The 15771-nt window shown below is 42.9% G+C and overlaps 3 protein-coding genes across 3 annotated transcripts in view; all 3 read right to left on the bottom strand.

The window, feature by feature from the left end:
• Nucleotides 1-15771, bottom strand: part of LOC309701496 (NLR family CARD domain-containing protein 3-like) — a 391901-nt gene that overhangs the window by 119748 nt on the left and 256382 nt on the right. The window lies entirely within an intron of this gene.
• LOC309700197 (uncharacterized protein) lies at nt 2998-5728 on the bottom strand (the record flags this gene model as incomplete). Its single annotated transcript, XM_082523645.1, has 2 exons — nt 2998-3190; nt 5529-5728. The coding sequence occupies 2 exons, from the start codon at nt 5726-5728 to the stop codon at nt 2998-3000; spliced, it is 393 nt and encodes a 130-aa protein (XP_082379771.1).
• LOC309700196 (NLR family CARD domain-containing protein 3-like) lies at nt 5778-12230 on the bottom strand (the record flags this gene model as incomplete). The annotated part of the gene is made up of 2 exons (XM_082523644.1): nt 5778-7552; nt 11957-12230. The coding sequence occupies 2 exons, from the start codon at nt 12228-12230 to the stop codon at nt 5778-5780; spliced, it is 2049 nt and encodes a 682-aa protein (XP_082379770.1).

Genomic DNA, 15771 nt, shown 5'->3' with positions numbered 1-15771 from the left:
TTTGCACCTGTGGTAGCAGCCAAAGGCAGAGGAAGATGCTGACCATCATAGTTTCAACAAGGAGGCAAAAAGGTTGTAACTGTCCACAACAAGAACATCGTAAGGATGGAGTCAGCTTTGGCTTTGTGGCTCAGTGACCGCAGGAAAAAGAACATCGTGCTGGACACCAACATTATCTGCAGAAAAACTCAAAAGCTTTATGAAACTTTACCTGACAGCGAGGAGCCCAGGCCATGGACGAGTGCTCCTCACACAGAAGCTCATTTAATGCCAGCAAAGGCTGATTTGACACGTTTCAGAAACACTTTGCTTTCACTCTTTAATAATGAACTTATTTTTCTATGAAGGTTTGAACTTTGTTTAAACAAGAGAGAAAAGTGTGAAAATGTTCATGCCTGTCTGAGAAAAGTGTAGAAAGTGTGCAGTGAGGGTTTAACTGCCTTAAAACTTCTATAATACTTGTAAAACATAAAGCTGCTACTTCATTCTGAGACTTATTTTTAGACCGCAGTAATGTATTGTGTTTATTTTGAAAACTCTCAACAGGATCTTCAGATTTATTTTGAAAGCTTTATCTGGAAAACACAAACACATAAGCAGGAAACAAAGAGCGTGATATGAAACGATAGACGTTTTCATATGGTCATCATATATACATCGTTCTATCGAACAGCCCCAGCTCCTGCTGTCAGTCTCTGTAAATCTGCTCTGAAAACACATTTGTATTCACTGGCTTTTAATACAGCATGAGAGTTATTTGATATTTGATGTGTGATATTAATATTAGGAGTTATTTTAATAGTTATCTTGGATTCTTGTACAGCACTGTGGTCAACGCTGCTGCTGTAATTAATGTGCTATAAACACATAAACAATCTGCAGTTAAACATCCAAAACTAAAGATGTGATCGCTGCCTTTAGAAAATGTGCTGATGCACAAGATATCAGCTCCATTAAGGTGGAATGTGGCCGTGTTAGAAACATGTTGGAAGAAGTTTGAAGCTGAAACTGTGAAGCTGAGAGTGAAAGAGCTCCAGCGTCTGTCACAGGAAACTTTCTTATTTCCACACTGATGAAAGCATCAAGCTTTGATTTCCTGCTGCTTTTATTGAGTCACACTGTGAAACTGAGCCACAGCTGAACCAGCATCCCTGTACAGCAGACACTTACAGCGCTTGGCTGCTTCCATTGGACCCTCTGCACAGTTTCCTCTTCTGGTCCCAAAGTGCAGAACAACAAGGTTTCAAACAGCTTCGTTCCAGCAGCATCAGCCACAGACATGCAGAGAGAATCCTTTGGTTGTGTTGTGCGTTTGCATATCTGCTGTCTGTGTTGCTTTGTGAGGATGGATCATCTCCTGCAGCTCCAGATAAACAAGCTGGACCTGAACCTGGTAGCTTCACTTAGAAGACACTTGTGACGGGAACGTGTGAGAAGTTTTGTGCAGACAAGTTTGGATTTAGAGTGTGGGACGAGCTCTCCACAGTCTTTGTGGAGATCCACATTCTGCATACTGCCTGTGAGAAGCTGCAGACATTTGTCCTCCAAATCCACTGAGCAGCTGCTCGTGGTGGTATTAGCTTCATGTGTGCGTGTTAGCATGAAGCCTCGGTCACACTCTGCTGTGGACACGGTCACGGACAGCTGGACGCCTGATGGACGAGTCGTCCTTCCTGTTAAACTTCTTTGAGCATGAGAAGAGCATGAGAAGCTCAGTGGACACTGTTCAGGGTTTTAACTCTCGCTTTCACTTCAGCTTCACCAACAACAGCACAAGCAGAGCAGCCCACTGCCTGCATGGCTGGGACAGCGCCCCCTGGTGACTGTAAACCACTACAACATGTAGACGGCCGTCTGCAGGCTGGATGTAGCACCACCGCAGAGACGTGCTGCAGCTCTGTTTAGTTACCCAGCTGACAGCAGAGGCTGTAGTTTACTGTTACCAACATGGAAAACTGAAGCTTCACCAGCTGGAGCTACAGAGCTGGAGAACAAAGGAGACTGAGAGGCCAGAATGATGTGGGAGGAAACATCAAGAGCCTGTTTGAAAGGAGACACATGTGGATGCTGTGCCAGTCTGTGGTCTGTCAGAAGTCAGCTGAGTCACACTGCAAGAAGCTGCAGAATCTCAGAGGAGGAGATTTGGAAGTGTTTGTGGGACAAACTGGACTCAAAGAAAGAAGATGTTTGTGAAGTCTTTGGTGGAGGTGAGCAGTGTGAAGCAGAACACATGCAGATGAATCAGGAGGGAACAAACTGAGTGGGCGGAGCTGTCTGAGCCCCGCCCACACAGACACAGCTTCTCTCTGGAACTAAACTTCTGCTTCATCTCTGCCTCTTTTCTTCATCCTCCACCTCTCTTTTCTCTTCTTCAGTGTTCTGAAGCCACGGAGCCTCACAGCTGTTAGCACGCCCATACCTGAGCAGCTAGCATTACCCAGCATGCCGTGCAGCAGTGTTAGTTTGTAAATGTGCAAGAATTCCTGCTCCAAACTGTTTCACAGATTGCTGTGTGCCGTGAAATCTGCTTCATGTGTTTCTGTTTGATCCTCAGTGACTTTGACACAAAGGCCTCTGCTGTGATGATCACACCTCTGATCAAGTCTCACAGTGTCACAACTGATAAATGATCAGAGTTAGAATATTTCTGACTGTCTGCTGTGTGCCGTGACCTTTGACCTGCTAAAGACAGTCAGCTGTGGATTATTCATTGTTGTGTCTGATACTTAGAACTGTGAGGAAGAAGCTACACAGTTAATCAGGGTCCCCTCTCTCTGAATCAGGAAAGGTGGGCAAGCCGCGTGTGGGCCGCGGGCCATACGTTGAGTATCACTGTTTGAAATGTGAACATTGTTCTGCTGCAGTCAATGGACTAAACCAGAGAAGAAGAAAACAGACTTTACCATGAAGATCCTCAGTGTGGATCAGTATAATATCAGCCTGATGTCTGCAGTTTAGTGTCAGCACAACTTTCACATCATATTCATCTCAGCACAACTAAAACATGCTGACTGACCTCAGAGTTTCAAGTTTACATCCTGGACTCTCCAGGAAACCACACAGATGCTTCACTCCTGGATCCTGCAGGTTGTTCCAGCTCAGCTCCAGCTCTCTCAGATGGGAGGGGTTGGACTTCAGTGCTGCTGCCAGATAATCACAGCTGATCTCTGACAAACCACAGCCCACCAATCTGTATAAAGAATGAAAGATGTAAGTTTATTAGACAAAGTGCTTGAAATCATTCAGTGTTTCATCATCTGTTCAGAGCTGAAGAAGGTTCAGAATGTAGAAGTTTAGAAAACTCCAAACAGCTGAAGCCAACAGGAAGCAGCTTCAAACAAACACAACAAGAGAAAAAACTCTGAATGTTTCACATTAAAGTCGTACATTTCTCATAAAAACAGGACAAAGACTTGAAAAAGTCGTGTTTTTCCTTCCAGGAACCACATGGCTTCACTTTTAAAGGTGAAGTGTGACAGAAATGGACATATTGAAATCAATGATATCAAAGCTGGAATCAAATGAGTCCAAGTCTTCTGCTGATTCAGCAGAAGACTTGGACTCATTAGGACTCATTACCTAATCAAACCTCTGTAACTTTGCTTCACTTCAGCAGCATCAGCTCATGTTCACATGTTGATTCATGGTTTTCATGGTTGATTCACCTCATTTTTAAAAAATGACCTCTGACAGGAAAGTCTCATTTCTGCTGTTCAACAGTGAAGAAATGTAAATTTTCAAAATGACAAATTGGAAAACACAGAGCTGTGTCTCTAATCAAAGCAGAGATGGAACGATGCCACTTTTCATGTCCGATATCGATAGGAATCCAATATAGTCGATTTTATAATCAAACGTTTTTTTTAATCTCTTGCTGCATTTTGTATAAGTTCATACTCAAGTTTAAACAATCTAAACACTAAAGCTGTTCTGTTATACCTGTCTGCAAAAACACACTGCAGCCAAAACATTAGAATATAGTGATCATTGTATTTAAACTTTTATCAGAATTTTAAATCTAAAGTATTTAAAGTAATATTCAAAAGTCATTTAAATCAGTTTGATGCAGACTTCAAAAACTCTTTGGTTGTGAATAAAAGAAGTGCAACATCAGCACCAAATAATGTTTCTATTGAACAACTAACACAAACAGGTTGTAGAATGGAGCCTTTTATACTCACAGCTGAACAGAAACAACATCCAGAGTGGAAAACAGTGCAAATAACTGCAAACAGGCTTCATGACACTCATGTTTGATCAGAATTCACTCCCTGCTCTCACACACCAACTCCAGACCTGCATTCATCTTTTCCCTCTGAACCCCCCAAACATACAAACCCTGAGCCACCACCATTGCCCTTTCACTGACTGCCCCACTCCACCATTTGACTCTTAGAACTGAAGACGCTTCTCTCATAAGAGGTGAAACATCTTCAAGGAAACTTAAAGAAGTCCAGACGCTTTTCTTTCCAAGCTCCTTAGACTACGGTGACCTGGATGTCTGAGAACCTTCACAGACTGATTTTACAAGAACAACTTGTGTCAAAAATCCCTAGCAGTGCCTCTGTGTCACACACACAAATCACTACAGTTACAAATTTAATAACTTAAAAACCTCAGAAAAACAGAACTGAGCAAACCAAACAACCAACCAACCAACCAACCAAACAAACAAACAAATAAACAAACAAACCAGAGACCAGGTAAGAACATTGTTGAGGTTTAAATTTATAATCTTAAATACTTATATGCTGATTATATTGCTTTATAAGAAAGGCCCAACTCTGAGTACACTCTGTGCCGACAGGACTGACAGGAAATTACATGCTTTTGCAGGCAAAAAGTGAAACTAAGCAGAGTGTTTGATCGAAACTTAAAGTGTGTGTGACGTCTATATAAATGACTAGGCTTCCTGTTTTGTGCTTCAGACCTGGGGTTGTGTGTTCAGGTCTCCATATCCGGATATGTAAAATAAAGATAATTTTTTAAAGTAAAAAGACCACTTTTGAGCCGTGTCTTTTTGGCCGTAAAGAATACCAAAGGACCGGAATTTAATAACATTAAAACCAAACAATAAATGAGCAAAGTAGTGCATGATAAATATAGATGACAAATACAAAGTGCAATATAGAAACACTGGGTAAAAAGAAATGAACAATTAAAAAGGAGGATAACAGATGTGAGCAGTAGTTAAACAGTAGAAATAAATAAATAATAAACAAACAAAAATAGATAATAAATGAAAGCCAGGTCTGAAAGGTGAGTTTGGCTTTAAAAGCATGAAAACACACTGCTGTCTTCAGGAAGGCTGCTCCAGTAACAGAAAGTCATCTACATGTGGGTTTAGTTCTGACTTTAGGGACAAGTAAAAAAATAAAATAAAATAAAAACATCTGTCCAGACAACCTGACAGTCAAAAATATAAACTCAGGAACTTAAAAGGAAAATTGTGCTGACTTTGAACGTCCACATCAAGATAAACTTACAGATTTAAGAGTCAAAAAGTGTCAAAAAGTCTGTATCCTTACCCGAGAGTTTCAAGTTTACAGTCAGGACTCTTTAGTCCAACACACAGCAAATCCAATTCTGAATCCTGCAGTTTGTCCGAGCTCAGGTCCAGCTCTCTCAGATGATTGGATGGGGAGCTGAGAATTTCAGACAAAGCTTCAAAGCTTCTTTTTGAGAGTTTACAATCTCTCAGCCTGAGGAAGAATAACAATGGAGACATATTCTTTTATTCATCTAGCATTATTAAACATATTTGTTCATAGATTCACTTACAGCACTTTCTTGGATGCTTTGACCACTGGCAGCAGCTTCAACAATGCCTCCTCTGAACGGGAGTATCTCTCCAGGTCGAACTCATCCAGATCTGATGACAGTAAGATGAAGACCAGAGCCGACCACTGAGCAGGAGACAGTTGATCTGTGGAGAGACGTCCTGATCTCAGGGACTGTTGGATCTCCTCCACTAGAGAACGATCATCCAGTTCATTCAGACAGTGGAACAGGTTGATGCTTTTCTCTGCAGACAGTTTCCCACTGAGCTTCTTCTTGATGTAGTGAACTGTTTCCTGATTGGTCTGTGAGCTACTTCCTGTCTGTGTCAGCATGCATAGGAGATCCTGATTGGTCTGCAGTGAAAGACCCAGGAGGAAGCGGAGGAACAAGTCCAGGTGTCCATTTGGACTCTCTAAGGCTTTGTCCACAGCACTCTGGTAGAAGTCTTTTACAGTAAGTGTTTTCTGGAAGATTTTAAAGAGAGGAGATTGTTTCTTAAGCAGGTTGACTCCAGAGTTGATGAAGGTCAGATAGACATGAAGAGCAGCAAAGAACTCCTGAATGCTCAGATGGATGAAACAGTAAACAACGTTGTTGAACATGTGGCACTCATCAGCTTTAAAGATCTGTGTGAACACTCCTGAGTACACTGAGGCTGCTCTGATATCGATGCCACACTCTGTCAGGTCTGATTCATAGAAGATCAGGTTTCCTTTCTGCAGCTGATCAAAGGCCAGTTTTCCCAGAGACTCAATGATCTTCCTGCATGAATCTGTCTCAGCTCCTCCATCATACTTGATGTCCTTCGTTTTTAGGTGAAATAGCACAAGGCGTAGGTAGAGCTCTGTGAGAGTCTTAGGCAGATCTTGACTCTCTTTGTTCTTCATGACAAACTCCAGAACTGTAGCAGTGATCCAGCAGAAGACTGGGATGTAGCACATGATGTGGAGGCTTCGTGATGTCTTGATGTGGGAGATGATGCTGCTGGCCTGCTCCGAATCTCCGAATCTCTTCCTGAAGTACTCCTCCTTCTGTGGGTCAGTGAACCCTCTGACTTCTGTCACCATGTCAACAATGTCACAAAGGATCTTATTGGCTGCTGCAGGTCGTGTGGTTATCCAGAGGCGAGCAGAGGGAAGCAGTTCCCCCCTGATGAGGTTTATCAGCAGCACATCCACTGAGGTGGACTTTCTAGGGTCAGTCAGGATTGCAGTTTTGTGGAAGTCCAGAGGAGGTCGACACTCATCCAGACCATCAAAGATGAACACAACCTGGAAGTCTTCAAAGATGTAGATTCCTGCTTTTTTGGTTTCAGTAAAGAAGTAATGAACAAGTTCCACCAAGCTGAACTTTTCCTCTTTCAGCAGATTCAGCTCTCTGAAAGTGAATGGAAACATGAACTGGATGTCCTGGTTGGCTTTGTCTTCAGCCCAGTCCAGGGTGAACTTCTGTGTTAGGACTGTTTTCCCAATGCCAGCCACTCCCATTGTCAGCACTGTTCTGATTGGTTTATCTCTTCCAGGTGGGAGTTTAAAGATGTCTTCTTGTCTGATGGTTGTTTCTGGTCTGTCTGGTTTCCTGGTTGCTGTTTCAATCTGTCTGACCTCATGTTCATCATTGACCTCTGCAGTCCCTCCCCCTGTGATGTAGAGCTCTGTGTAGATCTGACTCAGGAGGGTCGGGTTTTCTGTTGTAGAAATCCCCTCGAGCACACACTGGAACTTCTGCTTCAGGTCTGACTTGAGTTTGAGCTGACACTCAGTGAGAATCTCTGCATGAATAAACAGCAAATGACACAAATGAGAAAACTGCATTCTGGTTACTGTGGTTATGTGTTCAGTTCACTGGACTCTTGGTGTCATGATCCGAGTGAGTCTGAGTAACTTTCCACAGCATCAGCTCTCCTCCCCTGGGTGGAGCCCTCCTCACTCCTCCCTGCTCCTCACCTGTTGCCAATTACTCCGGCAGTATCTATGAGCAGCACTCACAATGAACCTTCTCCAGATTGTGTGCTTAGCACAGTCAGTTCTCTGCCTCACATTTTGTCTTGTGCTCCTCAGCTTGTTTCGCGTAACCCTCTTTTCCTGTTCCCTAGTCGGCACCTGGATACATCTTCCAACTCTCGCCATAAGTCACGCCTCAGGATTCTGCCCTGCCACTGCTGGGAAAACTCACTCTTGCAAACTGCCATCCTCACCTGCCTGCCTCCCTGTGCACCCACATCTCACTCTGTACCCAGATTTAATTCATCTCCTCCTCCAGCTGATCTCCACCTGCAGCCATGTAACACCTCTTAGTTTTTAAATCTTGGACTCATTCACTACACTGTGGACCACTCTGATTATTATCTCCTTTGTTCCAGTGATCCTGGATAGTTTCTATTCGCCCGATTCTGCCCCTGTTGTTCCTTTGACCTGCCTCAGCTTATGTTCTGGCCTCAGCTCTGCACTTCTCATAATACCTCGCTTGCTGTTGAATTTAGCCGTGATTCAGCTTTCTCCGTCAAGAAATCTAGTAAAATACATTTCTGTTAAAAGTCACTCAGCCTCCGTTTTTTGGTTCTGTGCTTGACTCCATTCCTTTTCATGAGCCATTGAGCCCTGACACTTGGGTTATAACTGAGGGCAGGTTTTATAGAGACACATTTGATTTAATTATGTTTATTTATACAGCACCAAATCAATACTAGCAACATTTCACATATTACATAAACAACACTATGGAGCCAGTGATGAATAAATATGTAGAATAACTGAAAGAATTTCAAGTATAAAAGTTTTTTTTATTAATTCCTCCAAATAACAACAACAGTCACCCCAATGTGCTTTATATTGTAAGATAAAGAACCTACAATAATACAACAGAAAAAACCCCAACTATCTTTTTGGGTCCTGAAAACTGAAGGCTCTGCCTCCCATTCTACTTTTAAATACTCTGTGAACAACAAGTAGGCCTGCAGAGCGAGAGCGAAGTGCTCTAATAGGGGGATATGGTACTACAAGGTCATTAAGATAAGATGGGGCCTGATTATTTAAGACCTTGTATGTGAGGAGCAGGATTTTGAATTCAATTCTGGATTTAACAGGAAGTCGATACAGGAGAAATCTGCTCTCTCTTTCTAGTCCCTGTCAGGACTCTTGCTGCAGCATTTTGGATTAACTGAAGCCTTTTCAGCGAGTTTTTAGGACTTGCTGATAATAATGAATTACAGTCATCCAGCCTTGACGTAATAAATGCATAAACTTGTCACGGCTGGGGCAGCAGTCGTGCGGTGGAGTTAAATGAGGACCCAAGTTGCAGACAGTGGTGGAGATGCGAGTGAGGTTTTATTTACAGTGAACAAACCAAGGTGAGGGCAGAGCTAAACATAAACCTAAACTGGAAAAACTACAGTGGCTTGCAAAAGTATTCGGCCCCCTTGAACTTTTCCACATTTTGTCACATTACAGCCACAAACACGAATCATTTTTTATTGGAATTCCAGGTGAAAGACCAACACAAAGTGGTGCACACGTGAGAAGTGGAACGAAAATCATACATCATTCCAAACATTTTGTACAAATAAATAACTGCAAAGTGGGGTGTGTGTAATTATTCAGCCCCTGAGTCAATACTTTGTAGAACCAGCTTTTGCTGCAGTTACAGCTGCCAGTCTTTTAGGGTCTGTCTCTACCAGCTTTGCACCTCTACAGACTGAAATCTTTGCCCATTCTTCTTTGCAAAACAGCTCCAGCTCAGGCAGATTAGATGGGCAGCGTTTGTGAACAGCAGTTTTCAGATCTTGCCACAGATTCTGGATTGGATTTAGATCTGGACTTTGACTGGGCCGTTCTAACACATGGATATGTTTGCTTTTAATCCGTTCCATTGTTGCCCTGGCTTTATGTTTAGTGTCGTTGTCCTGCTGGAAGGGGAACCTCCGCCCCAGTCTCAAGTCTTTTGCAGACTCCAAGAGGTTTTCTTCCAAGACTGTCCTGTATTTGGCTCCATCCATCTTCCCATCAACTCTGACCAGCTTCCCTGTCCCTGCTGAAGAGAAGCACCCCCAGAGCATGATGCTGCCACCACCATATTTGACAGTGGGGATGGTGTGTTCAGAGTCATGTGCAGTGTTAGTTTTCCACCACACATAGCGTTTTGCATTTTGAACAATAAGTTCCATTTTGGTCTCATCTGACCTGAGCACCTTCTTCCACATGTTTGCTGTGTCCCCCACATGGCTTGTGGCAAACTGCAAACGGGACTTCTTATGGTTTTCTGTTAACAATGGCTTTCTTCTTGCCACTCTTCCATAAAGGCCAACTTTGTGCAGTGCACGACTAATAATTCCCCCACCTGAGCTGTAGATCTCTGCAGCTCGTCCAGAGTCACCATGGGCCTCTTGGCTGCATTTCGGATCAGCACTCTCCTTGTTCGGCCTTGTTCGATTACACACAGGTGCACTCTATTTAGTCATTAGCACTCATCAGGCAACGTCTATGTGCAACTGACTGCACTCAAACCAAAGGGGGCTGAATAATTACGCACACCCCACTTTGCAGTTATTTATTTGTAAAAAATGTTTGGAGTCATGTATGATTCTCATTCCACTTCTCACGTGTACACCGCTTTGTGTTGGTCTTTCACCTGGAATTCAAATAAAACTGATTCATGTTTGTGGCTGTAATGTGACAAAATGTGGAAAAGTTCAAGGGGGCCGAATACTTTTGCAAGCCACTGTAACAGACAAACCTGAAAACATAAGGACAGCGGGGAATACACAGAGATGACACAAAGAAGGCTGGATAGAGAGACGAGTAGTAACACTGATTAACACAGTAATGCAGACGACACAACGAGGAACACAGGCAGACACATACTATAAATACACACAAGGTAATGAGGGAATGACACACAGGAGGGGAGCACAGCTGATGCTAATTCACAAGACGAGACACAAACCTTCAAAGTAAAACAGGAAACAGACTGTTTTACAACACAAACTCGGGGACACGAACAGAACACAGAGGAAAGACACAGGTAGAGATCAACCTAAGAACTAATACAAAATCAGAATTAACACAAAGTACACAAGGTGATACCAAAAATGAAACAAAACGCTGAACGACCCAGGACCATGACAGAACTAGTTTTTCAGCGTCACTCTGAGACAGGATATTTCTAACTTTAGAGATGTTGCACAAATGGAAGAAAGCAGTCTTGCATATTTGTTTAATATGTGCGTTGAAGGACATGTCCTGGTCAAAAATGACTCCAAGGTTCCTCACAGTGTTACTGGAGGCCAAGGTAATGCCATCCAGAGTAAGAATCTGCTTAGATACCATATTTCTAAGATTTTCAGGGCCGAGTACAATAACCTCAGTTTGATCTGAATTAAGAAGCAGAAAGTTAGCGGCCATCCAGGTCTTTATGTCTTTAAGACGTTCCTGCAGTTTAACTAATTGGTGTGTGTTATCTGACTTCATGGACAGATGGAGCTGGGTATCATCAGCATAGCAGTGTAAATGTATGCTATGTCTTCTAATGATGCTGCCTAAGGGAAGCTTGGTAACGGGAGCGTTGCCAGCAGAAGGCTGAAGTGGAATCTCCCAGAAAGCTGCAGAAGAAAAAACACGAGCTGAAATGGTGGATTTCAGTCAAATAAGGAGAACTGTGGCTTTCCTCCAACCTTTGACCAATCACCTTAGTGTCCTGTTTATCAACCATAATAAAAAGCATTTACTGTGTGGGCATTTTTTTGTTTGGGTCTCCAAACAGCAGAAAGAAATGGCAGCCATTTTTTTAACTTTACCTTCAACTGGTAAATAGATTTAAGAGAAAGCACTTTGATCATATTTGTGACGTGTCCCAAACTGTTGTTGTCGCCTCATTTATGTTGATAAAACAGCTCTAAAACCAATCTGACAATATAAATCTGTAAAATGGGCAGAAAACCTGCTGCTGGTCCCATTTTAATCAAACCAACCCAAAGAGCAGATATTCATGTGTACACAGGAGGTTATTTGTGCAGATGCATAAAACACATAAACTGTTGGCTTTCTGCAGTCTCTCACTCCTGAAAGTGTTGGCAAGTGTTTTGGATTTATTATTTATATGGATTTTAATGGCACCTGTGTAATGTTAACTAAGGTTTTTATTGTTTATGTGTTTTTTGTTTAGTCATTCCCTGACTTACCTGTGGGTTCTGGGATGGTTTTATTTAAATTCTCCAACAGATCATTCCTGTTTAACCTCCCCAAAAGATTTTTAGCAACTTCAAAAGTGTTGATAGAGTAGGTATCAAACATCAGATCCACTATGTTCGTCCTCTCTGCATCCTCCAGTTCACTCTCTGGGATTGCTGGTAAACCTTCTACAGACCCGTTCTTCAGATGCCACTTAAATTCTTCAAAGTCATCACGTCCCAAATCCTTCAAAGTCCCCAGAAGGATTTCTTTAGGTGTCGTCATCTTTTACCCTGTAAGGACCCGATAAACAAAGACTGTAACAACAGCTGGAGAGGTAATTGTCTGATTTATCAGAATTTAACTTGATTCTAACAGCAGTTCATCACAATAAATTTCTTAGGCTCAGAATGCAACAAAATTGCACATGAAGAAGCACATAGAGAAGTATCCAAGTAACACTTTGCTACAATATAAAACAAACTATTATAAATAAAGAAAATATATAAACTAAATATATACACTACCCGTCAAACATTTTAGAACAGCCCAATTTTTCCAGTGTTTTTGTCACGGTTTGCGAGCCGTGTGTAAATTATCAAAGGACCCTTTATGCAGGCAGCTCAGATGCAAGTGAGTTTATTCATCACATGGTGATACAAACAGAAATGGCGAAGGTGAGCATGGAAACTAAGCAAAAACCTAAAAACTAATAGTACACGAATATGAAGAAGTACACGAAGGGAAGACGAAAACACGGAACACAAGGGGTGGGAGCAAAGCACCACAACACATCACTATATAGTAGTGATGGGTCCAGCAACACTGATGCACCGACGCTTGTATCAAGCTCACAGAGCGAAACCTGTATCGGTGCGTGTGTCGCTTTAAGAAAAAGTCACGTGATCGATACAGCTGCTGTATCGCTCATTACCAACGCGCTAAACTGTGTTTAAAAGGTACCGCATCTGCATCTGTCAATGGGATGAGTCGCCACCAAAAAACCCCCCCAAAAACCAAAATTACTCTCGCAAAGATAAAAAAAAAAAAAAAAACATCTCTCCATAACAAAATTGAGCTTGAAAGAAAAAAAAATGTTTCTGCTGTGTGGGATCATTTTGATCTTTTAACTGCAAATAAGGGAATAGTTTGTCTGTCTTTGTTTCAGTGTAATCTATCAGAATAGGAAAAACAGCAATGTGACTTGCAGTGTAAATTATTTATTTTCTATTCTGCTGAGCTTTGTTACACAATCAAAAGCACCTCCTCAGTGTTCAGGCATTACAGAACCAAACATGAAAATGAGGAGACAAACACACCGAGAATGAACACAGGTCGGCCTATATTGACACTGAACTGCTTTATCATCATTTTTTAATTAACATGCGTTTTATTATTTTGAAATCAAGCACCTAGGAAGTCTGTTCTGGACCATGCAGTCCTGAGTTTTATTATAACGGACTGCCAACCCCTTAGTATTGTGGAGAGTGTCGGAGAGAAACATTCCAAGATCAGAGGATCCTTTAACGTACTGGGGGAACAGGAAGACATCTTATCTGAACCTTTTCCACCTGGCTTTACAGTTTTTGTGTACCCCAGCTTCATCTGTGCCTCTGAATTTTCCAAAGCTGGGGAAATGCACCTTAGAACACACATGCATCAACACTACAATGAGCGGGCGGAGGGAGGTTTTGGAGTCTTCTCACACCCCCGTTCTCTGCGACAGGCACGTGCAGAGGGGGGGGCTAGAGGGGCTTGAGCACCCGCCCCTTTCCTGATGGGTGCCCAAGGTGCCCTTTTGTTGAGGCAACTTTTAAAAAAAAAAAAAGTATTATTTTTTTTTAATGTGTGCGTGCGTGCGGAGTCCTGTCTGTGCCCTTCAACAATAATATTTAACTATTAATCACAGTTTTGCTAAATAAAAGGATCTGGCTTGCATCAGTCACATGATCACATTTAACCAATGATCGCCCTCGACGGCAGAACGCGCTGGTTACGAGCCGGGAACGAGCTCACAAAGAGCACGCGCATTTTTTGCGGTCCGGAGCTGTAAGAGAAACACAAGTTAACTCAGAGACACAGACTGATGCGACAAACCCAGTTGATTTTTTCACACCAAGCTGCTTGCCTATTGTAGATTCACTCTTCCCAGTCTGGTGCAGGTCTACAATACTTTTCCTGGTGTCCTTCGAAAGCTCTTTGGTTTTGGCCATGGTGGAGTTTGGAGTCTGACTGTTTGAGGCTGTGGACAGGTGTCTTTTATACAGATGATGGGTTCAAACAGGTGCCATTCATACAGGTAACGAGTGGGGGACAGAAAAGCTTCTTACAGAAGACGTTACAGGTCTGTGAGAGCCAGAGATTTTCCTTGTTTGAGGTGACCAAATACTTATTTTCCACCCTGATTTACGAATAAATTCTTTACAAATCCTACCATGTGGATTCATGGATTTTTTTTTCACATTCGGTCTCTCACAGTTGAAGTGTACCTCTGGTGCAAATTACTGACCTCTGTCATCATTTTAAGTGGGGGAACTTGCACAATCGGTGGCTGACTAAATACTTTTTTGCCCCACTGTACATGAGTGCAGGTGGTGATCAGTGCCAAACATGGAATGATGCAGTGAACACAGCGTAGGGTGTTAGTGGTGGGAACAGTCATACGGTTATTGTTCATGAGTCCAACAGCAGAGGGGAAGAAACTGTTCTTATGGCGAGAGGTTCTGGTGCGAATGGACCGGAGCCTCCTGCCTGAGGGGAGCAGGTCAAACAGACTGTGACCAGGGTGAGAAGGGTCAGCTGAGATCCGGGCTGCACGCCGCAATGTCCTGGAGGTGTACAGGTCCTGCAGAGATGGGAGTCTGCAGCCAATCACCTTCTCAGCAGAGCGCACAACACGCTGCAGTCTCTGTTTGTCCCTGATAGTGGCTCCAGCGTACCACACGGTGATGGAGGAGGTGAGGATGGACTCGATGATTGCAGTGTAGAATTGCATCATCGTCCGTGTTGGCAGGTTGAATTTCTTCAGCTGCCTCAGGAAGTACATCCTCTGCTGGGCTTTCTTGATGACGGAGGTGATGGTGGGCTCCCACTTCAGGTCCTGGGTGATGGTGGTACCCAGGAAGCGGAATGAGTCCACAGAGGTGATGGGGGTGTCAGTCAGGATGATGGGGGGGAGTGGGGCTGTGTGCTTCCTGAAGTCCACAATAATCTCCACTGTCTTCTGGGCATTCAGCACCAGGTTGTTGTGGCTACACCAGACGCGTCTGGTGTCCTGCTGGTGATTTAAAGGTCCTGCTGGTGATTACCTGGGCAGTGTTTTACCTGTGGCTGTGTTCAAACGTGTTCACACCTGAATCCTCACAGCTCCAATCACGTCTGACACATCCTGATAGGAATACTTCAATCAGCGAAGTACTCGAGTAAATGTACTCTGTTACATTCCAGCACTGGTCATATCCACGCTGTCGCCCAATGGGGTCGGTGCCCCCACTGTGGGCACGCCCCTGTGTAGGGGCGGGGTTTAAACTTTATTTAAAACAGCGTGACAATAAAGAAATGTTCTTTCCAGAGTTTGTGTGTAAAAATGATCCAAATAAAGGTTGAAATCAAAGTGAAAATGTGCAGAACGTTGTTTATTTTATTTATTTATTTATTTGGCACTTTTAATTACAACAGTGGTGCTGTACAAACATACAAATTACACAATAAAATAGCAATATCAATTAACATCAATGCTAAATAGCTAATAAAAATGAGTAAATAACTCTCATGTAGTATTAAAAGCCAGTGAGTAAATGCACGATCACCTCTAAGAACCAGCCTC

The sequence above is a fragment of the Aulonocara stuartgranti genome, assembly GCF_965226115.1.
Source record: "Aulonocara stuartgranti genome assembly, chromosome: 23".
Classification (NCBI taxonomy): domain Eukaryota; kingdom Metazoa; phylum Chordata; class Actinopteri; order Cichliformes; family Cichlidae; genus Aulonocara; species Aulonocara stuartgranti.
The sequence above is the reverse complement of the archived record's forward strand: the minus strand, read 5'-3'. Positions and strand labels throughout refer to the sequence as shown.